The 23,464-nt window shown below is 52.3% G+C and overlaps 1 protein-coding gene and 1 pseudogene across 1 annotated transcript in view; one reads left to right on the top strand and one right to left on the bottom strand.

Moving 5' to 3' along the window:
• Positions 1-21,081, top strand: part of NECAB3 (N-terminal EF-hand calcium binding protein 3) — a 34,453-nt gene extending 13,372 nt beyond the window's left edge. The window contains exons 5-13 of the mRNA XM_088538737.1: positions 189-286; positions 16,170-16,306; positions 16,409-16,530; positions 17,299-17,378; positions 17,775-17,828; positions 18,324-18,436; positions 19,895-19,972; positions 20,352-20,443; positions 21,040-21,081. Of these exons, the coding sequence (XP_088394863.1) occupies positions 189-286; positions 16,170-16,306; positions 16,409-16,530; positions 17,299-17,378; positions 17,775-17,828; positions 18,324-18,436; positions 19,895-19,972; positions 20,352-20,443; positions 21,040-21,068 (803 nt within the window). The 3' untranslated portion in view covers positions 21,069-21,081. The remainder of the gene's footprint in view (positions 1-188; positions 287-16,169; positions 16,307-16,408; positions 16,531-17,298; positions 17,379-17,774; positions 17,829-18,323; positions 18,437-19,894; positions 19,973-20,351; positions 20,444-21,039) is intronic.
• Positions 8,766-10,037, bottom strand: LOC148590701 (actin-like protein 10; annotated as a pseudogene).
• Positions 21,082-23,464: the final 2,383 nt, after the last annotated feature.

Genomic DNA, 23,464 nt, shown 5'->3' with positions numbered 1-23,464 from the left:
CGTGAGCATTGCATCCTGGGCCATGCAGGGCTGAGGGCTAAGCCTGGTACCCTCCTGGCCATGGCCAGGCCAGGTGGGCAAAACATGAGGTGGCCCAGGACAAGGGCAGGCAGATGTTGGGGTTTTGCATGGCTGGAAGGGGAAGGTGATGCTTGGGGAGCTGACTGGGGTCTTCCCTCCCATTTCAGATTATTTCTCGGCATATCTTGGAGAATACAGACACGTGCTTTCTGCCCTGGAAGCCCTCAACTCTGCTGTCCTGGCTGCCATGGACAAAACCAAGCTGGTAAGACTGGGGTCACTGCAGCACAGTGTTGGGGTGACAGGGCAGGTGGGTTAGAACAGAAGTTGCAGTGATCTTGGCTTCTTCCTTAGTGCTAAACCATGTGGAGTTGCCCATCTGTGTTCGTAAAAGGCTGTGGACAGCAAAGGTGGTGTCTCCCCAGCATGTCAGGTTACCTGTGTGTGCCTCAGTGGTCCCGACACGCAGCAAGTGCTGGAGGAGGGAGTGGTTTTGGCGCTCAGGACGCATTGGTGGGCTCTCCTTTCCAGCACGGTTCCAGCAGTGATTGTCCTTTAGCTCCTCTCAGTCTGCCCTGAAAAAATTTCTGGGAGCATTGCTCTTTCTCCTACTGTGCAGCAGAAAATCATTCCCTTGGGGGCGGCCTTGGGAATGGGCTGTAGTTCCCAGTCTGAGACAGGATCCTACCAGTTGGGCAAGGTCCTAGGAGCTGAGACTGCTCCTCATGTAGGAGCCTAAGCTCTCACTGCTCTGCACTAGCACTGGACTGTGGAGATGTCTAATTCCCCCATTTGTGAGACCCTTGGCCAGGGAACTCATGATAGTGACTCGGCTACCCCTTTCAAGGTGCTCGTGCTCTCAAAACAGAGCTGCCTGCTCTGTTTTGGGGCTGCTGCCCGGCGGGGCCCACCCAAGGCAGAGGGAGCTGTTACCAGTGTTTGGGATTTTGGGATGCTCCCGTGGAGTGACACAGTGTAGAGGAGGTACTGCCAGCACAGTCACAACCTGATGTGAGGCTGGTGCTTGTGGTGGTCTTTGCTCTCTGGCCCTTCCACCCTGGTGGCACCAATCACCAGAGACTGAGGCGGGTGAGGACTTGCACAGGTAACTGTAGTCAAGATTGAACATCCATCTCCTCTGCAAAGATGAGGTCCCAAACTCACAAGATGGTCCAAATCCAATGGAATGGGGCTGGCTTTGCAAAAATGGGTCCCACCACCCAACCATGGTGAAGCCACGCGTCTGGAAGAGTCTGTCAAGTCATCATGGTGGGTAATGTTTGCAAGCAGGGTGCTTGCAAAGCTTGCAGAGCAAGTGGCTGCTGCTTTTTCTTCCTCTTTGTGGTAGATACTCCCTTTGTTTCCCCCAAGTCTCTATAGGCTCTTTCTCCTCAGAAGCACTCTTGAAGAGCCTGCTAGGCTCTCTGTGCCCCCCCGGGAACCTGGGAGCCCTGCAAGCCAAACACTGGCAACTTACTGAGTGCAACGGTGGTTGGGGAAGTGGCAGCTGCTGGAGGAGGGAGCAGTTCAGATGGCAACTGCAGATATCAGCATCGTCGAGCCACAGGAAGGTCTTGTCCCCAGGCAGGTGTGAAGTGAAGCAGGGACCCCTGAGTCGAGTCGGTGCCAGACTTGCCCCAGGCAGCTCAGGCTCAGCCTGGCCCGCACTTATGGTCGGGAATCACCAGAGAGAGAGGAGGCTGCTTTGGGAAATCAAGGATGGTCAAAAGAGTTTCCTGCCAAGGCTGCCAGCTTTTTGCTGAGTCCATCCCTGCTGCGAACGCTCTGCTCCTCCCTGCAGCCTGTACGGTTGCAAGGCAGGTCTGAGAGCGATAATTAGGCTGAGCAGCGTCCTGCCACAAGCTGCCTGCTCTGCACTGGGGGGCAGAGGTTTGGGCTGCATCCTGGGGCTTTGAAGGCTCAATACAGAATATGGGATGGGAACCTTTCTCGGGGAGCAGCATCCCTGCTGGTATCGGTGGCGTGCAGGATGGTTTGGCGGTATGTTTGGGATTGATGCTGTGTGACAGCTGTGGGAAGGGCTGTCCCACGCTTTCACTTCAGATTTCCCTGTTAGATGCATCCTGTGAAATGGCTGCATGACTTGTGCTCATGGAAACGGGGGAAGAAATAGGATTTTGTACCAGCACGTGTGGCCACAGGGCTCTTGTGGCTGAAGTGAGCTGCGGATGTATCTGAGAGGCTTCTTTCTGCTTGGCTGGGAGGCAGGAGCGATCCCAGGCATCCTTTGGGATGCTCTAGTCCTTTCTCCAATTAGGCAGAGAGTTAATAGTGTGATCACAGTGGTGGTTATTCAATGTTAGGCATGGATTAATTACCTCCTCAGTGAGACTTCCAGGCATTGGCTCTGTGTGCTGCCAATGCTCCTCGGGTGTGGGATGGAAGCCATCATGGTCAGTATAAAGGTGACACTCTCATGGATTGGGGGCGAATGTGGATAGGTCCTGGTGGCTTGACAGAGATACCCATGTTCCATGTGGTTGTGCTTCAGGGCAGAGCTGTCCCCAGCTGAGGGTCTCTGGCTCTGCAGAGGTGGGTGACCACCTGGGGCTGTCCTGCTCCCCAGTGCTGCAGCAGAGTGGCACAAAACCACCCAGATAGGATAGCAGGATACTTGGGCTGAACTTCTCCACATCAGCTACCTGCTAAGGGCAGACTGATCTGGGGAGGTTTTGGCAAGGATGAGTCAGGCAATACAGAGAAGGCAGATGGGGAAAAACTCGGTTACTTATTGATCCAGCAGAGAAGAAAACGGAGGGAGGCGCAGGCCTTGGCTGACAGCTCTGTGGAGCGGTCGTGGAAGTGTTATTTGTGTCTTGCTGTTGCCTGCCAGAATTTCACGTGCCCTCTAAGCTACCTCTGGCCAGATCCAGGCTCAGCAGCATCTCTCTGTACAAGTTTATTAAACGCAACATCAGAGAGAGAACAAGTCGTCTTCAGAGAGCTATGCTTGCTTTCCCTTCATTTTTTTATAATGAATTCATTATGTGTTCATGTCTTCCTCCAAAGGACAGTGCAATTACTGCCTGCTTTGCAGTATTGGCATGATGTATTTGTTCATTTAATAGTTTCTGGGTTAAACATTGCAGTGAGCGTTACCACACACACGGCTCTGGGGGCCCATGCAGTCTGCACCTTGACCCATTCATTTTCTTAAATGAACTTCTCGCTTTTCCTTATCTCCTTCTGCCCCTCTCTGTGAGCTCGAGCACTTGCTCTCTCTGGGCTCTTGCTTGGCACTGCATCCCCTTCCAGGGATGGTGACAGACTCTCAGCGTGACAGACAGGAGACTCACCAGGCTTAAGCGCTGGGTCACGGCCAAATCCTCTTTGTGCAATTCCTGTGGGCCATGATGTCTTTTCTTGGCTGACATTTGCAGGAGGCAGGACACAAAGCAGAGAGCAATGACAGGATTTTTGTTCCTTTCTGTTGGAAGGACAAGCCCTGGACAAGCCCTGGAACCCAGGAGCTAGCAAATGGAGCTGGGATTTCCGATGTCACAAGTTTTTCCTGGAAAAGGGAAACAGACTTTCTCTGTTGTAACGCATTTTTGTGGGCTTGCTCTTCCACCTGTTTAGTCTGGTCAGGATGATTGGTGGGAGATGGTGCTTGGGGGCCTCAACGGGGCTGCACTCAGTGCTGCACTCACAGTGCTGCTCCCATCCTCACAACGTCAGCCCGTGGCAGACATGTGGCCCAGCCCTGGGCTCTGGATTATCCTGCCCTGCACAGTGCTCCTTCCTGGAAACTGTAGGGTTTTGTTGGGAGTATTGGACATGTAGGCAGTAAATTTGCTCATGACTTCTCTTGCAAATCCGCACGTTGGAAAAAACAAACCCAAATCATTAGGTATTCCTGTGTTCACATCCTTCCTCTCTGCATTAGTAGAAACACTGTAATGGAAAGATGCCTTTTAAAGAGGGGAGATCTCCTCTTCCCCCCGCCGCTCCAAATTCCATCACTTCCATTGGCATTTGTGAAGTATCACCATTGGTACCTATGCTGCAGTATACTAAATATGCCTTATTCCATCACAGAACTTTGCATTTGCAACTGCTAGAGCAGGTAGTGATCTATAGAAATATCTTGGGAAAACAGTTGGGTATTTCTTATAGGGAAACCGTGTGCTAAAATATTCCTGTTCCTGCAAGCTAACTATTTCTCCATTGTCAGGAAGCATGTGGCCATGTATCCCATTCCATGTCTGGAGTCTAACCACTGTCATAAGAAACCATTAAAACTTCTTGAAGACGTATTTGCAACAGACCTTGGTATAGACAGCAAATATCTTGGTAGAGGCAACAAACTTTGTGCAATCAGCAGTATGAGGCACTGCAGGAGTGGTCCTGCTGGGGACAAGGTGGGCATCTCTTTCTGCCCATTGCCACACATCAGGAATCTCTGATCCTGGAGCAGAGGCTTGAGACCTTGATCTTGGTCAATGGTGCTGGAAATACCTCTCCGCAACAAACCATCTCTATCTCATTCTTGTTATTTCCTCCCTTCCAAGAAAGTGCTGTATACTGTGTGTTCAGCAAAACATATTTTAATTGAGATTCTATTTTCAGATAGGTTTGGATGCCTCGCTGCAATACCTGACAAGAGGGTTGGCTGTTTCTCTCCAAGTGAGCTCTGCCAAGGGGGTCATCTGGTGACTGAGCCACAGTGGAAGTACATTTTCAGTAGGATAGGTGGCCACATGATTCCTGCCAGTGGGGCAATAGGAGCATTTAACTTGGAAATGTATTTATAAGTTAGTTTGCAGGAACAGGAAGAATTTTCCTGTAAGAAATATCTAACTGTTTTCCAGTGGATTCTACATTTTCAGTGGACTCCCTCCCCTGGCATCACATTTTCCCACTGGTGCAAATGGGTGGACTAGTGTTTGATGTCCGAAAAACGTTTCCTTTGACCCTAAGCACAAGCTGTCCGTTACTTGGTGTCAGGGGAAGAGAGACATTTTCAAAGTGGGAGTTGAGGATGATGTGGTGAGAAAGCCTTGCCCTGCTGTGTCCTGTGAGGAGTCCTGTTCTGCATGTGACGGGCCCTGGTGTTGGGAGCTCTAGTGCTTTCTGCTGGATTGCTGGGACTTTCATGAGGCCTTCCTGAGAAATGCTCATTTCCACATTTCCCTCTGGTGATGTTCTCCTGCATGTGCTGTGTTTGCTTAGGTGAGAGTTGGGAAGGAGCTAGCTTGTCATATGCACTCTGTGTTTGGGTTGGGTCCCCAGCCCACAGCATGGGTTGGTGCATTGCCCTTGAAGAGCAGTGAAGCAAGGGGATGCACTGAGAGATGCTGGGCGAGCTTCAAAGCTGTGTGAGCATGTGTTTGTTGCTCTGTGAGGAGGACCATGTTTCAGCCTCCCAAAAGGTCTAGTTTGGAGCCTGGCCGCTCTCTCAGGGTTGTGTATTGCTGAAGGTGCCCCTATAATGGCAGCCCAAGGGTGTCACAGCACTATGCACCACACAGAGGCAGCCCCAAATGCGGGCAGATGATGACCCCCATGCCTGCCTAAACAGTGAGTTGGATCCTGGGCAGGGCAGGACAAAGTGCTGGTCCCCTCTGACCACAGGGACCCTGAGCTGTGGGGATGGGAAGGCCATGGGGGGCAGGCCTGAGAGACAGACCTCATGTGCCCTTGGCAGTGGTGAAATGATGTCTGTGGGGGCAGCTGCCCCTTTGCCTCCTCCTGAGATAAAACCTAACCTTCTGCTGAAACCCATATTCAGATAAATTCCTTTGGTGCAGCACAAGCCTGATGCAGAAAAGAATTATTATTAGGTCTTCTCTTAGAAAATCTGTGAGGTTTGAGCTTCAGCTTGCATCCTGTTTTAGCAGGAGATAGCCTCAGCATGTCATGAATTGGGCCTGAAGTGGCCACGGTGTGGCCTCCTCAAGGTCACCCGAACATTTTTTGGAGCTCAGAGCTCAGCAATTAGGGCAGCCTTTGGAATCAGAAAGGCTGGCAAGCGCTGCGAGGCTGGCTGGAGGCTGCAGCTGCTCCCAGCGCTCGTCCTTGACCCAAGTCCCCTGACTTGGTCAGGAAGGAGCACACAGCCCTGTGCAAGGGGAAATATCAATAGGCCGAGGCAGTGGGGGCTGCAGCCAGCCCAGTAGAAGGCTTTCTAGGCAGTGGCAGGGCCTGGAGTAACATCTCATTAAGCAGGTCTGTATGGTTGCAAAGGCAGCTTGCTGTGGGAAGCACTCTCAGCACAGAGAGAGGGGTGAAGACATTTGAATTCTGGACCACTTCCATCTGAAAGGCAAAATGGGTTGTGCTGGTGGGGATTTTAGTGGGGATTTTGGTAGGGAGAAGGTTGAGTGAGTGGGCAGTGGAGTGGCTCTGAGCTTCCTAAAGCCAGACCTGCCCCTCTGGGTTTGGATTGGGCCTTGGCCATCGAGGGGAAAAAGCAGGCTGAGACCTGGGGAGCTCTCGGGACAGGGGAGCAGCTCCGAGGAGGAGGAGGTTCTCCATTGGCTTTAGTCTTGTGTCTCCTCCATCTGCTGCTCTCACTCCTGCTCATCTCCAAAGCCGTTGCCCTGGGGTGTCCAGGCAAAAATGCACAGAATCCTTGTCAGGAATTGTCTGGTTAATTCTTCCCAGTGAATGTGAATCCCCAGGCTACCTGGATAGCTGCATGGGGAAGAGCCAGGGGTCCACTGTTGCCTGTGAGCCTTTGCCCCTGGTATCTGCCTGGTCCACACTAGGGTCCCTTCCTGTGATCCTCACATCCCATGGAATCTATCTGCCTCAGGTCTGGGTTAGCTCAGCTCCTTGGGAAGTTTCTGGCTGGTGATGGCTGTGCAACCTCCTCTCTTTGAGCAGAACCAGGAGGGCCTGGTGGGAGCAGGCTAGGATGGTTGGCTGGGGGATGCACAGAGGCACTGAGCTGTGACCGCGCTACTGCTGCAGCAATTCAGCTGTTTCTCAGCAGCTTCTTCCTCTGGCTGAAATGAGGTTTGTTTTAGAACATGGATGAAAATCCATTGAGAGCAACACGAAGTGCTCTCTGCCTATACTGAGAGGGGGGAAGTAGACAGCAATCAGCTGCGTCTGTCCTTTCCACCTGAGGTAGCTCTCTGTAGAAGAGGTTTCCTCTTGGCTTTCAAGGCCAGGAACTGGTATTCGTTAACACTGCAGCTCTTTGGGGTTATGTCTTTAAACACAGCTATTCCCAGCTCCAGAATGGAGCTTGGGTGAGTGGGTCCATCTGGGTAATTAGATCAGAGACTTTTCATCTCTCTGCCATGTGGGTGTCTAGCCTGTCCTCCAGATCCTAGCTGCATTCCCTCAGAATGAGATGTGCAGGAGGTGGCCACGCATTGCTCCTCTGCTGTGCTGCAGAGATGGCACCGCCACCAGTGGAGGTGACAGGCTGTGCAGCAGTGGAGGGGCAGGGATATGTGGCTCCAAGCCGTCACTATGTCCAGGAGCCCTTTGGGAAGACTGGCAGCCCTTCCAGTCCCAGCCTGAGGTGTAAGACATCCCCGAGATGGGTGCAAGGGCAGAGGGTTGCGAGTTTTCTACCAGGCACAAGCATCTCTGAGTAGGACTTCTGCAACTTATCTCCTGCAAAAGAAACCAACCATATCAGTTCAGGGGTAGAGCAGAATTTGAGGATCAGTTGTGAAGTTGTAGTGGCCTTCAGAGAAGCCAAGATACAGTTGCTGAAATGGCACTGCAGGCCTAGTTCTGCTGCACCGGGGTCGTGAACGTTATCAGTACCCCATTCCAGTGAAGGAAACAGAGTGGAGGTTACCAGCAGTGAGCCAGCTACCAAAACCTAACTGCTGCTGCTGTAGCAGATTCTCCTGTGTCATTTCCTTCACAAGCCTCCAAGCTGTGGGGCTCCAGCAGCCCCACATTGACACAGTTATGGGGCTGGACTTCTGGCTCACTCTGGCATAGAGCTACACTTGAGTAGCCAGGAAACCACATGGGGCTCAAGCTCCTTCCTCCTGTCCATCCTCCAAGATGGATTTTTAACACCAATATCAGAAGGGTTACATTCAAGTGTTTTCATGCAGAGCTCTTAGAATTCAAAATCCTAATTTCTTCTGTGTCTTGGAGAGAAACACAATAGGAATTGGAAGTATTTTACCTTAATAATGCTGATAGGGTCAGGGGAATCTATTTTGGACACAAGGGAGTCACAGTGCCTGCAAAGGGTGATGTTGGTCTGGCTCCTGATCTGTGCTGCAGCACTGTTGAGTGCCTGAGAATACCACAGGGAGGGCAACGATGACATGTTCAGTCTGTTTCATCGTCTCTTCAAGGAAAGAACTCTCCCAGTGCATGTTCCTGCAGGCCAGCCAGCTCTCCTGGAGACTCCATACTTGACCTCTTAGCACCAGTCCTGTGTAGGAGAGCTATCCAGCTATCCTTTCTGTGGGATACCTTGTGCCTGCAGGAGGAGACCCTGTTCCTGTGCAGATAACTGCAGGCAATGAACTCAGAAAGGCCATCTTTGGCGCGGTGTTCAGGATGTGCATGACCTTGAGCATAAGGGCTCAGTCTTTAACTGGCTGTACCCATATGATCAGAGTGTCTTGAATGCACAATGCAAGTTGCAGTTGTGTTGCAGGCCTGTTTGGAGACGTGCTTATTGCCGTAATGTTGCGTGGGCCCAGAAATAACCTGGAGTGTAGCTTAGATGCAGTATAGCTGTTTTGGGACATTAGAAACTGCTTTGTATTCCGTCAGTAATGTGTGGCTGGCCCTCAGTCACCACCCACAGCCTTGACTTTGCCCTGAGCAGGCAGCATTGACAAAGGTGATATGTGAGACCTTCCTTCCATAGCAACTTTGAGCTTTTTTCCAGCAGAAGTGCAGTCCTGCCAGTTGGACATTCTGAATACATGGTTGGTGACTGGCTCCTGGAACTTCATATGCATGTACTCTGCACCATGCTCCTTGTACTTGTCCTTTCCCATCCACAAGTGCTGGAAGGACTTGAATGATTCCGTCATCAAGTCTCCAGCCCAGGCTGCCGTGCTGCTCTCTGGGGTAGCCAGGGGTTTAATGCAGCAGCCTGTGCCATGGAATAAAGCGTTCGGCTCCAAGGACATCCTCACGGGAAAGTCAGGAAACATTGAGGAGTCTCCTGATAGCACAACATTACCCATCATGTCCCTCCTGCAGTAATCTGGTATCTTCTGGAGGCTTTGAAGGCCAAAAGGTGGAGCCCTGGGGAACTTTGATTGAGAAGCTTTGGTTGAAAGAGTGGCTCTGGTTGAAAGAGTGGCTTCCTTATCTGGGGTTATCCAGTGTCCATCAGGGGTTTGGAATCCTGCTGAGTGATGGTGAGCTTGGTCTTGGAGGTCTCCTTCATAGTCCATGGAGACATAGCAATATTGCTTCTTCAGCGAGATCACAGTCTTCTGCTTCAAGGCTTTCAAAATTGGGGGATCGTTGCAGCTCTTCATCAGCAGGTTACGCAGATAGTTGGGGAGAGAGCTGCCAGCCCCATCAAGGTGGTGAGTAGCCTCCCTCCAGGTCTGGCCCAAGCAGACAGAGGTGACATGAGACACTCCTACCCTTGCTTCCATGGCCAGACCAGTGACTGCCATAGGCACAAAGGGAGAGGAACCCCTTGTTAGTCATGTACAAGATGGGCACTTTGAAGGTCTCAAAAAGAACTTCTGCCACCTTTTTCTGATTAGTGATGAGGCAAGAGGGAGAGTCAGTTCATGAGCACTGGGTGTTCCTCTGTAAGGGCTTTCAAGTCACAGAAGAAGAGGTGGCTCCACAGGTTTTCCATAATGTCCCCAGTCTACAATGATTCTGTGCTTGAGTGAATATATCGTGGGTTCTGTGGCAAAGCTAATCCCCCTTTCAGCTGGAGTGAGATGACATGGGGTGTCCCATATTGCCCCCGGGCAGCTGAGGTGCAGAGACATGGTCCTTAGCACGAACACGGGTTTTCACGGGCCTGCAGAGCCTGCCCAGCTGAAGCTGCTGCCATTATCTATAATGACTGCAGTCTTTTCCATGATGACTCCTGTCACTCCAAAAGAACTCTGGCCTCAGGGGCACCATCAGGGCTGAGATAGATAGAGGGAAAGTCTCACTCTGCAGGGGAACAAGAGAAGAGTCACAGCTCTGGCAGAGGGGGCCTGTGCTGACCTACAGGCAGCTCTTGGGCTGTGTTCCTCAACCTTGCCACTTGTCACCTTTCTTCATCCACTTGTTCCCTGCCTCACTGAACATCCTCTCTCAGGCACCTCATCTGCTTTCCTTGGGGTTTGAGATTTGCCACACAGTGGCTGGGGTCAGGTAGGACTGCTGCTAAATGTGTTGAGGGCAACTCTGCAGAGGTCTTGCCTAAGGCCCTCAGGATGCCTAACAGAGGAAGGACAAAATTCCAGATGGTTTTAAGTAAGCAAATGAAAAGCGGACTTGAAAAGAGAGTGGTCATATGAAGGTCAAGAGATTGGTGCTGCGAGCAGAAACCACAGTAAATGGCATGGAGCTGAGCTCCAGGACTGTGCCTGTTCATTGCACCCATGGCATCTTCTGCCAAGAGCCGTGTCCTTGCAGCATCAAGGTGACAAAAAGTCAACCTTTGGAAAGCTGCAGTTCAGGCATGCGCAAGGCCTTCCAACTCACCAACTTCCCCAAAACACACCCAGGACTGTCCTTCAACAAAAGAGAGCTACAGAGGCCAGGCATAAAGGAAAAAACAGATGGCATGCTCTGAGATGTACCAACTGTGGCTTTATGGGAGGCCTACTCAAAATTAAGGACCCTGTTTCTGCTTTCCTGACATAGTTTGCTTTCTTAAAATTAGATTTCGACTCCAAATGTCACAAGGAGAATCATCTGGGATTCACAGCTAAACACAGCCATCAGCCATTTCCTGGCAGCTGTCCCTCTTGATGTGTGGGTGATGAAGGGCTGGGATGTGGAGTGGCCGTTTAAGCCCTTGCATAAGAGCAAGTCAGCATAAAAAGCCGTGAGTTAGAGCACATTGGAAATTAAGAAGGGAGCCCTGATGTGGGACTCCTTAGGCTCCTTAGGAGTTAGCCTGCTGCAACTCCTTTGCTTTATGTGCCTTGTCCTAAAAGCCCTGGGAGCAATGGAGCAGTGTGTGGACCATTGAAAGCCGCAAGGGACGCTCTGCCCAACCTGACACCCTTCCTGAGCAGGAGCAGCCCTGAGAGTCCGTGGATGTCCATCTTCTGCTCTGTGCCTCCTGGATGCCTGTGGAACTGGGTCCCGGGCCTGGGTGGGGCCTATCGGGTCAGGGTAGAGGTTCTGAGGCTGGTTCTGGTGCACACTCCCTGCTGTGACCTCACACATGAAGGTGCATTTGCAGCAAAAGGAATAATTTTTTTTTCTTCTCCAAGGATGCCATTAATGGAATTATATCTAAAATAAACTCTGCTGGGAGCGGCAAAGAAGAGAGACTAAGTCTGCTTCATTTACCCAGACACTACTTGGACCTGTGTACTAGGCACCACTGCAGTAGGAGTCCAGCCTGGAGTAAGAAGACCTGTGGGATTTGGCCAGGGGAGAGTTAACTGCCTGGGAAATACTCCTGCTCAGACACAGTCCTGGCCTGCAGTTCCTTCTAGTTCCTGTATTCTCTGAAAGCAAACACTATGTGGTGAGAAAGATGGAGGCTGTTACGAGACTTAGGACAGCTGTCACATTAGCCTTGGCCAAGCTGAGGGCTTCCCATGCCTTGGATGTTGAACCACATTCCCAGCTAAATCCCAGCCTCAGTTTTCCTGTGGTGTGTTGTGACAGTCTCCCGTGCTTCCTAACCTTGTGTTCACAATGCCAGAACTCCCACAGCCACCTATCCAGCCCTTTGGGCCCCTGTCCAAATCTCCATGCAAGAGCTGAGAGTTGTCCCTGGCCATATCAGCAGGATTCATGGTTCAGGGCCACAACTGCCACAATTCCCTCCCCTGCGTGTCTACCCTAAATGTTTCCTGGGGGACAGATGTGCATCAGAGATCTGCACACACTACAGCAAGGGTTACTTCTGTCTTTCTGTCCTCACTCCATCAGACACAAACAACTCTATGATGTGCTTTTATTGCTTTATTCTCTGAGGAAGCCATGTAGCTTCTGTGGGCACAAAGGTGCCTCACAGCTTAGCTACCCAGAGACAGCCACAGCATGAACAGTGTACCAGAGCTTCACGCTTATTTAGAACCCAGGAATCCCGTTCTTCCATGTTTTCTGACCTCACCAGAAGACCTGAATACAGACCAGAAGACCTCCAAGGCAGCATATGGCCATCAATCCTCATCTGGGTTTCAGAATCACCAGCTCCACGCTCTGCTGAAGGGCGTGAGGATGTGGATGGGGATATTTTGCCTTCAAGGTAGCACAGCCCTGGCCTGCGCAGGATCTTCACTTTGCATCTGGGAGGTACGGCAATCCAAGCAAGGTTATTGGTCCTGAGAGAGTGGTTCCTGAATTGAGACTGCAATGTCTTTTTCATCTGGGAATCAAAATAAGGACAGTCAAATCTCACAGCTCCAACTTGCTCAGGCTGTGTGGAAAGTCCCTCTCCTCGTCCCAGCCCAGCCTGTCTGCTCTGCAAGACAAGTTACTGGTGGGATCTGCACTCCCTACAGGGTGCTCTGCTCTGGAGTGTCGCCAGAAGCATCTCCTGCTCTTCTGGGTAGATTGTGGTCTCTTGAGATCCTTCTAAAAGTTTTGTGTGACCCTTTTCATTCTGGTCACATGGGAGTGAACAAGAAACAGCCTCAGGGTGGAATGCTCTTGGTGTAATTGTACTAGGATTATTGATCAAAAATACACCATTTTTTAATTTGATTGCTTGCATTATATGGCATAGAGAACAATACTAGAGCTCCAAGACTCCTTTTTTTCCCTATTGCCAAATGCCCACAATGGAACAACATTCCCATACAGAGAGCTGATGGCTAGAAGAGGATCCTCAAGTGTCCCATGCACATATACATCCAGCAGCCATCAACCTTCCATGGGGAAAGCCACCAAGAGCCACCAGACGGAAAGCTGCCACACACTAATGTAAGGATGGCATGTACCTGTGTATGAGGTTTGACAGTGAAATCCGAGTGAGGTTATGGATGGACATAGAATGGTAGGAATACACTTGGAAGAGACCTACAGTGCAGATGATACCCTTCTCAGAGACAAAGTAACTCTGACTGGATCATTCTTGAAAGGTTGTGTGACCTGTTTCCCAGATACTCCAACACAGCCCATGGCGCTTCAGGCCATCAAGCCTGGTGCTTCCCTCTCCCTACATTGGAGGGCGTTTCCCATCATCTCTCAAGTCCTTCACTGCTGCAGTTTAAGCTTAGGCCCTCTGTCCACCAAGATCACTTTAGGCCTTTGCTTGCGAGAACAAGTTAGCACCTTGGAAAGCTATTAGTATATTTGCCCCTCTTGTTTTGTTTTTTTCTGGGCTAATGCAACCCCAGTGAGGATTCCTGGAGCCCTCATCAGGTGCATGTGAGAGGACCAAGCAAGCTGTCAGGGTGTACAGGGAAGGGAGTTACCGTGGGTCTTCCTTTCTCCTTTCCATTGCCTTGATCTAGGTGATTTTCTTGTTTCTTTTGTTTGACTTCATTTCTGGAACTGCTGTTTCCCATACTGTAGCTTGGCCAAGGTCTTTGCAGGAGTTGATCTGCTGCTTGTCCTTCTGCTGCAGCTGGTAAAGCCAGGTCTGACAGTGAACACTGAGGAGCATTTGTGATGCTCATGGAACAGGGACGTGACCTTACAATGGCCAAGGGGGTCCTGGGGCTGCCTTCTCCTGTGCTTGCCACAGAGAGGAGCTGGCAATGAGGGGAAGGACGACGTGGAACTTGGCAGGACATTCTTGCCAGGCAACCTACTGCACCAGAGGAAAATAAAAACCCACAGAATAATTTCTGGCAACCACAGTGCTCCCACAGTGTGTGGGAGCACGGAAGGGCCTCTGGGCCAAGATGTGCTCTTCTCCCTGCCACACTGCCATCACCTGTGTTGAAAATGCATCTGTGCCGTGTGTGGGGGCATCAAACCGTGCAGGGGTGGGTGAGGGTGAGAGGTGGAAACTAAAGGCAAGGCTCAGATTAAGAGTTGCACGTGAAGAGAGCAGAACCATGGGCAGTGAACTGGCATAATATGAATAAGCATCCAGCTCTTGCAAATTAGTCCTGGGATCCTTAGTAACTCTGTTGGGAAGACTTGGGTTTTATGTGCCCAGGTCTTCCCCGTGCCAACCTGGGACCCTGTTCTGGATTGGGCTTAGGAGAGAGCAACACACTAAGGAATCCTTGATGTCCTTTCCTGTAGCACTCGGCCAGGCTCGAAAGGGATACTGTCCAAATACAACTATGTCTTAGTGCTGTTTAGAAAAGGAAGCTTGTTAGGGTCCATACCAGTAAAAAGACAACTCTCTGCACCCATGTGAGGCCATAATTTTTTGGGGGGGTTGATTTGTTTTGTATCGTAAGAAAACAGCAAGTGGTGGGGAATAAACTTTCCAAACTCAACTCTTTTCCAAATTACAGCACAATATACCATACAAGAGCCCTGGTTTATGTAGCAGAGCATTGAAGGCAGGAGGGTGCCAAGTATCTGACCCAGACAGATGGATTCTGGCATGTGAGTGGGTGCCCCAGTGTGTTTCCCCAGAGCCTGTGCTTGTGCAAAGGGAGGTGGTATCTCTTCAGGCTAAACTTTTCCAAGGTATTTCAGAAATTGTCAAATCATATTGGAGAGAAGGCAAGGCAGCAGATGATAGGTTTAAAACAGCTCCTGGCACAGCTCCTTGATTTTGGATCTTACCATGGATCTGTGATCAGAAAAATCAGACAAGGACATGCTAGGATAACTCTCAGTGCAGCTAACGCCAGATGTTCTCCTCAATTTGCCTTAAGAACAGCCCACGTAACTGTTGCACTGTCTCGTAGCCTGGCCTGCCTGACCTTGACGGGCCGGTCAGGAAGGCAGCGTGGGTGCAGAGGACAGTTAGTGTATCAATCAGAGGCACAGTGTTAGTGTTCCTCGACAGTTCACCTAAAAATGAACTGTGTCCTGATAGGGCTCAGGCTGACATCCACCCCTCGCAGCGTTTCCTCATAACCAGGTTACTGCCCCATGGCTTGAGAGGCCTCAGGCCTTCTCCCATTGCTCAGTTGCTGGCTGACACCAGATCAGACCCTGCTTAGCCGCGCCGCTGCCACTGGCAATCACTTTATTTCAGTGTGTCCCTGGAGGACGGTGCCACAGAGCCAGGAGGAAAGCCAGGAGGAGACATGAGTGTGGAGGACTCCAGAAGAGGAAGAGCAGACGCATGTTTATAGGGATAAGTGGCGCAAAAGGGAAGCTGTTGCAGCCAGTTTTGGCAAGCGTGGTCGTGTCGCTAATTAATCACTGTCTGCATCTGCAAGTGCTGTGATACCTCCCGGGGGCCAGACTGTGCCAAGACTGGGTTTGCTGGTCAGCCCTGTCATGGACACTGTGCTTGTACCTCCCCACATCTGACCAGGACCTAGTGGCTGGGAGAGCGCAATGTACCTTCCAGTCCCACCAGGTCCTGGGGCATCAGGCAGTGCCTTTGTGGAGCTCTGTTCTGACTGGGAAAGGTGCCTGCAGATGTGGCGGGAGAAACAGCATGGGAAGGCTCCACACATTCTGCAGCTTGGGAGCTCCATGTGTGTCAGGCACCCAAGTCCTTCAATACATGCAGGCCTGGGAGTCTTTGAGGTAGGAGATGATACCTGGCAGTATATAAACACTGGCAGCTATAGTCAGATATAGGTCAGCTGGTCTGGTCATAGGAAGCAGCATAATGGTGCTGTTAAATTCCAGGACGGCATTTTGCAATGTTGAAAGCATCAAGCTGGCTGCTCATACACCTCCCCATGGAGTACATGGCGCTTAGCCAGCAGACTTGTTGCTTGTTACCTGTGTGGGCACACTGTCCTCCTTGGAGGCAAGTGGCTGCCAGGAGGGCAGAACCAGCAGATATAGCTTGTGGTCTGGTTTCCATACCACTCATGCAGCAGAGATTGGAGTTTCAATGATGGAATGCCCACCCTGTGCTGGGAATCCCTGTCTCCCTTGCACAGAGCTGTGCTCTGTGTCTTGGGGACATCCGACAGTGCTGTTCCCCTTCCTTGCAGCGGTATGAGACCTCCTCCAAGATGGAGCAGTTCCTGACCCGCTTCCTGCTGCGAGAAACCGTGTCCCAGCTGCAGTCATTGCAGACCTCGCTTGAGTGTGCCGTGGACATCATGGAGGAGCAGGCAGGACGAGAGAGGTAACAGATGCACGGTGGGACACACAGCGGGACGTGCCAGGCAGTGCATTGTCTGCCATACAACAGCTTCCTCCAACTCCTCTTTGAGTTTTATTCTTTCAGGAAGGACGTAAATAGATCGGACATCTTGACTGGCCTGCGGTCAGGAAGACGATGTGGGCGCAGAGGACAGAAAAACATCTGTCTGTCCCCAGTGGACCCCTATTCCGGCGTGCTGACAACAGGTACCTGCAGGCAGGCAAGGAGCCATCCCCATAACTCTGCCATCCTTAGGTCTGTGCCTGGGGTCTGTGTTTCTGTACCCACTCTGGGACACAGCACAGTGGGATCTTGTCCAGGACAGAATGTGGATGGTCCCACACAGGAGTTGGGTGGAACTTCTCTAGGATTTTGTATCTCTTGGGCAGTGGGGAAAAGTTGTAAGATGAAACAATCAGATTTTTCATTTAAATCAGCAGTTTAGAAGCTTTTGCCATTTTCTCAGGCATTTTCAGTCAAATTAATTAATCAGCACCCCTGGAAATAGAAGGATAGCGGGATTTCCTCCCCAGCTATAGGGTGCACAACATGGCCAGACATGTATGGCCTAGTCACCTTTTTTTGGGTCCCCCAGAAGACTGCAGAGCTCCAGGGATCTGCCGACTAGAGGTGCTAGAGGTGCCGAGTATCCCTGCTGTCCTGGGATAATAGTGCCTGGCTCGGGATCCCATAGGGAGACTATCTCCTTATCACCTGGTTATCATTCCTGGCTCCTTTGTACATCTACCTGGACATACATGTCCTCATAATTCTGCCACAAGCGCCTCTGCCCACTCTGAGTATCCTATATGGAAGCACTGAGTGCCCAGATCCCTTACATGCAAAACCACATGGAGCTTCTGCCAGGTTTTGCTCTTGCTGCTGGCAATAGTATGGAGCACCAAACTGGGCAGCATCGGTGAGGCTGGAATGCCACTGCCTGGGGGTGACATCTCTCTGTCCTTCCTGTGCAGGCATTTGCATTGAAGACAACAACCAGTGGATGGCACAGATTAACCGGCTCCAACAGCTTATTGAGAAACTGGAGTGCAAGGTGTGTGACGGAGGGAGGTGGGCTCGGGGGCTGCTCCTCACCTTGCTCTGATCAGGCCTGCACCCTGGTGTTTTAGTCCTGGCTTCCTCCTCTCTGGAGCTGCCGCGGTCCAGCAGTGCTGAATTGCAATGTGCTTCCTCCCTTGCTGTTCCTGCCGGGAACCTGCTGTTTCTCCCTCAGCTCTGAGAACTTCTCGCTGGTTTCTCCTTCAGTGGCCTGTGCTGATCCAACAAGGCAATCTGGCTCCACAGATATGGGTCACATCCTGCCCTGGCTACCAGAGCCAACCTCTCTGGAGCAGTGCACCAAGCTATGCCAAGCCTGATCATCACTGTGTTTTGTGTTGTGATAAAATTCTTGTGGTGACAATGATTTTTCTGCTGATGTGAAATGCAGAGCCCACGCCTGGAGCCTCTGAAGGAAGAAGCACTGAGCAAGGACAGAGATGATGTAAGTCCTGCTCCTGAGCCTGCCATTGCAGGCCACACAGCAGTGCTCACAGATCCCCTCACACACACACATGGCCTGAGTGCCCTGAGGCCAGAGCCACCTGGCATAGGTTCTGGTGTTGGTCTGGGAATGGATTCACCGCCCTGGCACTGGCTGGGATTGGGCTGAGCTGTGAGCTGAGAGGACTGTGGTTCCTTCTAAAGAGAAACCCTGAGGTCTGTGCAGAGCCCAGGCAGTACCCATGGCCATGAGCAGCTAGGGATGAGCTTCTGCATGTGAGTGCCCACGTGTCCCAGACTGGCTCCAAGCCTCCTTAGGCCATGCAAAATCCCAGAGGAAAAGTCCCAAGGCCCACGTGACCCTTTCAGCTGGGGAGTGTTCCTGCAGCCACAGGAACACTTGCTTGACACAGAACGGGGGGCAGGAGAGCCAGGGCAGCCCTGGTGTGCTTGCAGCTGGCTGTGCCTGACCACCTGTGCCGCTGTTCCCTTGCAGCACATCCTTGTGGCCAAGAGGCAGATCTCAGTAGCGAAGAGCGGCGTCAAGGAGTTTCACCAGGCATTCAGGTCCTACACGGAGGTCACCGCTGGGCAGAGCAGCTGCCTGCAGTAAGTGCTTGGGTAGCAGGGCTGTTGGTGACATAGCCAAACAGGGGACCCTTGTCCCTGCAGATTGTGATGCTGCACTCCACATGCGTGATAAAGCTTTGCTGAGCAGGCAGCGTTCCTGCTTTGGGGTACAGTCATAGCTCTCAGCACAGATGCCTGCATGACATATGGGGTCCTGGGCTTACAGTGAGGGACAGGTCTGAGGGGAAGGCTTCTGAGCATGGTTCTCCCCTGCATGAACCGGGGTGAGTGGGCAGGGTGGCCCCTTGGGTCACCTGTGGGCCACTGGCACAAGCTTGGACTTGGCCCACTGAGGCTGGATCTGCGGCAATGTCAGCTGAGTGGGACCCTCCTGCCTCCTGCTGCAGTTCCCCAGCAAGAAGAACCACTTGTTAGTGCCTGGCAAGGAGGAGAACAGTTTCCGTGCCAACCACAGCGCCACAAACGGATGTGGCATGTGCGTGCAAGCGAGTGTGCTCGTTGCTCTGGCTTTGAAGGCTTGGAGAGGAAGGGGACGAGCTCATGTCACAGTTTCCCTTTCACTAAAATGTGTGCAGTGCTGCTGGGAAGTGTCCAAGTCCACCAAAAACTAACCTGTGATGTAAGGCCAGGGCTCTGGACCCAGCACCAGTCCAGAGTTCACAGCAAACTACTGAGGACGGAGACCCAGGTTTGACTTTTGGTGTCACGCCACAGCTGGGTGTCCTGGCAATTGCACAGCTGCTCCTTGAGAAGCTCCTTCCTTCTCCCACAGAGGGTTTCAAGGAGAAAATGCTTGTCTTAATACACAATGTGTTTTTTTTCCCTTCAGAACTATAGGGAGTTTCTCTCAGAAGAACTAGCCATTTTGACAGCCAGTGGTTTTGCATGAGCAGGCTTTCCACGTGAGTCGGAGCAAAGCCCACGGAGGCTCTGCTGTCCTGGTTCGTGGCAGGAATTGCAAAGCCCCTTGTGGCTCTCATGTGTGGGGCCACAGCTGTATTGCTGCTGGCTTGGGCACGACTTGCTTTTTCATTCTGGACTTGGCTCCTCCAGGCAGCACAACACTCTGAGCAGCAGCTAGGGGAAGCTCTTCCCCAGCTGGAATAACCAGCCCTGCAGCTTCATGCTCCTGCTTGCTTGCCCTCACATTGCTTGTCCCTCTGCCATGCTGTGGGCTGGAGAAACCTCAGCCCTATTCCAGGTGCTCCAGCAGAAGGGAAGATGGGAAGTGTGATTTGGGAATTGGCATCTACTTCAGGGGCCGTTAGGGGCATCTTCATGGTCATCTGGAGCAGTGTGCTATTCTTAGCAGTCATTGCTGGCACTGCTTCTCTTTGAAATCCTCCTGCTGAGGAGGCCTACAGGTAGCACAGTGCCCATCATTCCCGAGGGCGCAGAGCCTGGCATGGCTGTGCTGGGCACCCCTTTCACCCCAGCTCACCAGGCCCTGTCTCAGGGCTTCTCCTGTCCCCACAGTGTGTCCACCTGCAAGCTGACCGACGAAGCCTGCTTCATCCTCTATGAGTTCTGGCAAGATGTGTCTTCGTGGAGAAGGTTGGAGACTTTCCTTGTATGTTTGCTGGGGACTTGGGTCTAGATGATCTCAGATAGCCTGGGTCAGAGGGGGCTAAAATGCTTTGTGGCCACCTCCTTAGAGCCTGTCCAACTGATCTGTCCAGTGCTCCCGTCTCAGAGAGCATGAGCCCTCCTTGTCTCAGTGCCCCTGTTGACCCTGGCGGCAGAGGCAGCTGAAGGCCCAGGAGAGGGGTTGGGGCAATGGAGCAGTGGCAGATGCACTGCGTCAGGCAGTGCGGGTGCAACCCTGCTCCCCATGCATGGGCAGGGACCCCTGCGCGAGGCTCCTCTCCTGCAACCCCCCTGTGATGGAGTGGAAGCTCCCAGCACCATTCTCACTCTGCCCAATGCTTTGCAGCCACTTGCAGTCCAGCCACAGCAGGACCTTCCAACGGTCCATCATAAGCTTGCTGGAGGCTCCAGAGCTTCTCACCACCATGCTCTTCCCAGGTGAGCGGGGATGCGCGGGCCGATGTGGCAGGGATGGGGGTATCTCAGCTGGTGGCCCTGATGGCCCATGTGAATGGCCATGTCCAGGCTTCACTGTAAGGCTCGAAGGTGCAGAGACCAGGCTCAGGGGATGGGCCTGGCCCTGGGAAGCCAGCAGAACTTTATCAATGAGAACCTGGGAGAGGGTGGTAAGACCCAGCCAAACCCTACGCTACTCTCACTCCCTTGGATCTTGCCCAAAATAAGCTAAAATGTTGATTAATTTGGAAGTCATCCCATGCCTGTGGCCTTCTCCTTGACCTGCCGGGCCCTGCTGCCTGTGTTCCCTGGGCTCTTTGGAGGGATCTGGGATCCGCATCCAGAGCCGCTTGCGGCTCCTGTGGGACGGGTGTCTCCGGTGGTGGCGCTGCGGGGAGCCGGGCTGTGCTGCGGAGCTGCGTTCCTGGCACACAGGGCCTGCGGAGGGTGCGTGGCTGGAACTGCCAGCTCTCCCTGAGCGAGGACAGAGCCCCTTGGCCGTCTGCCCCCCCCTTGCCATGACAGTGACGGTGCCGTTGCCGTGCCTTCCCTGACCCTCTCCCTGCTTCTCTCTGCAGCCTCCTGGTGGATCATGAACAACAATTAGGGGGCTTCGGGAAGTGGCCGGCACACGCAAGGAGCTGGCACCTTCATCACGGCCACCTCTTGCAGTGTGGCGCCTGCCTCCATGCTCCCCACTACCTGCTCGCCCTGTCCCTGTCCCCCTCATTTCCCGGGGGATTTAGTTGTCCCCTCACCGCCATGAAAAATGCCCTCCAGGCAGATGGGGCGAGGGGCCATCCTCCGCCCCTCCCTGCCCCACACTGCCCCCCGGCTCTGTACCTGAGGTGTGCGGCCCCAATAAAGTGCTCCGTGACTTTGAGGCCCTTCGGTGCTGTTGGTGGCAGGACCGTGCCAGAGCAGCTCTGTACCCGGGCACGGGGAGTAACATGTGAGGAGGCCAGAAATCCCCTTGCAGAGCTGAGCAACCCCCTATGGTCCTCCCTGTGCCCACCCAGGGTGTCACTGGAGGGTGGCAGAGGGAGGAGACACCTGCAAGTACCTCATTCCTCTCAGCATGGAAAAGCCACAAATTCCCATTGCCCCAAGCAGATGCTCAGCATCCACCTACACCCAGCATCATATCCATGATGTCTCTGCTCAGCTAACGGCCCAGGTGGCCCAGCAAGGCTGGCACTGACTTCCTGCCCTGCCCAGGCCATGTGTGTCTTGCAAAAGTCCCCAGAAAAACACAGCCCCATAGGCAAAGGTGGGGGGATGCTCCCCGCGTGGGGCGACGCCAGGCATGGCCATGCAGGGCCGTGTCCCCGGCCACAGCAGGAGCGCGGGAGCCGGGCTGCGACACGGCAGACAAGTTTGTTTGAATTGCTCTTCCCCGTGCTCCATTTGCATTTGTTAAAATGCAATTAGTCCTCAGCTGCACAGCTTTTGCATGTTACCAACCCATCTGCACAGCGATGTCGGGCTAGCAGGAATGCCCCCTAGTTGCCCATGTGGGCTGGCCAGGGGGGCGTGAGGGCAACCATAATGCACCCAGCTTGCCCCAGGTGCATATCGCCTCCATGTCCAACACCCTCCACCAGCCCCAGTTCTGTTTCCTTGAGGCTTTGGAAAGTCCTGACAAGCCACCAAGCCTCAGCAGGACCCTGGGCTCCCTGGGACGGCACGAGATGATGCTCTGGAGGCGGCGAAGCAAAGGTAAAGCCCAGTGAACTGGAGATGTCAGAGCATCGTCTGTCCACTTTATCTCCCAGCATCTGGTTCTTTACCTAATGACACTGGGGACTCTCAGGTCCCCTCTCAAAGCTGCAATTTGCTGGAGGAAGACGGCTGGGAAGGGCCCTGGGCTTTCCCTTGCTGGCACCTCTCCAGGGACATGATTTCAGTGGGGTGTTTTCAGAGGAAACCAGCACACAACAGCATGTTTTGGCCCTGACTTTTGAGATTTTCTTTTTAAACAAGTGATTGTGCAGGCCCCAGATGCCCTCCCACGGACAGGGGACTTGCCCGGAGGCGCTGCTCTGCTCCCCTAGAAAAGGGAAGGCAGTCGCTGATATGATGAATATAGTCTTTTTATTGACTACTTTGAGTAGAACAAAACTAAATACATCTGTAACAGTTTGGGTTCCTTTATACAGTACATTAAATAAGTTATACACAGGAATGAAGTAGCAAAATTCCTTTTACAGAATTAAATGCCAAAAAAGAAACCAAATAGAAAACTTAATCCAACAAGTCTTCTCATAGCAGAATTTCACATTTATCATTCCATGTTAGGAAAATAAAAAAAGAAGAAAAGGCAATCATTCTAATCATGACTGTTAGTATTTCATTCATTTACATTGGGGTTAATTTTTAATACACAAGTTGCATGAAAATTATGGAAGACGATCTATTTACAAGCAATTCCTTTCAGCTCTGCTTGCTCTCTCTGCCTCCGAATAGCAGTTGGGCACAGCTTGCTTGCTGGCATTATGGCAGGGCTGCAGTAATCCTTGGCATGCTGTAACCAGGTGTTTTCTACCTGCGGCAACCCCGAATGTGGCCGTGGCCACAAGTCTGGGGCAGCCACCCCAGCCATGAGCTCTGGGGTGAGCAGTGCTGCCGAGGACCATGGCACCCCCTGCCCTTCTCTGCGTCTCCTCAGCCCTCCTTAATGCTGGATCCTGGTGAGTCAGACTGAGATAGTTTTAAAGTTTTGCAGCAGTTATGGCAAAAGACTATTTCCAGGACTTTTTTTCCTGCTACTTTTGAGCAAGGATGGCAGCCCCAGGGCTGCTGCACTTTGGGGCTGCCCTAGTCTCTCCTTGGGAACAAAGCTGGTTCAGCAGGTAACCTGTTTATCCGTGGGCATACCAATGAAAGCCAGCAGACACCTCGGCAAATTCAATGACTATTCATTACATCGCTCTTCTTCGCCTCCTACTGAAAAAAGTGATCAAAAATAATCTGGGAATTACTTGCCTCACTGGGGCCCAACCC

This window comes from Tinamus guttatus, unplaced genomic scaffold, assembly GCF_059628265.1.
Source record: "Tinamus guttatus ecotype Peru unplaced genomic scaffold, ASM5962826v1 Tinamus_guttatus_pri_ptg001150l, whole genome shotgun sequence".
Classification (NCBI taxonomy): Eukaryota; Metazoa; Chordata; class Aves; order Tinamiformes; family Tinamidae; genus Tinamus; species Tinamus guttatus.
This window is presented reverse-complemented; position numbering and strand designations above follow the sequence as displayed.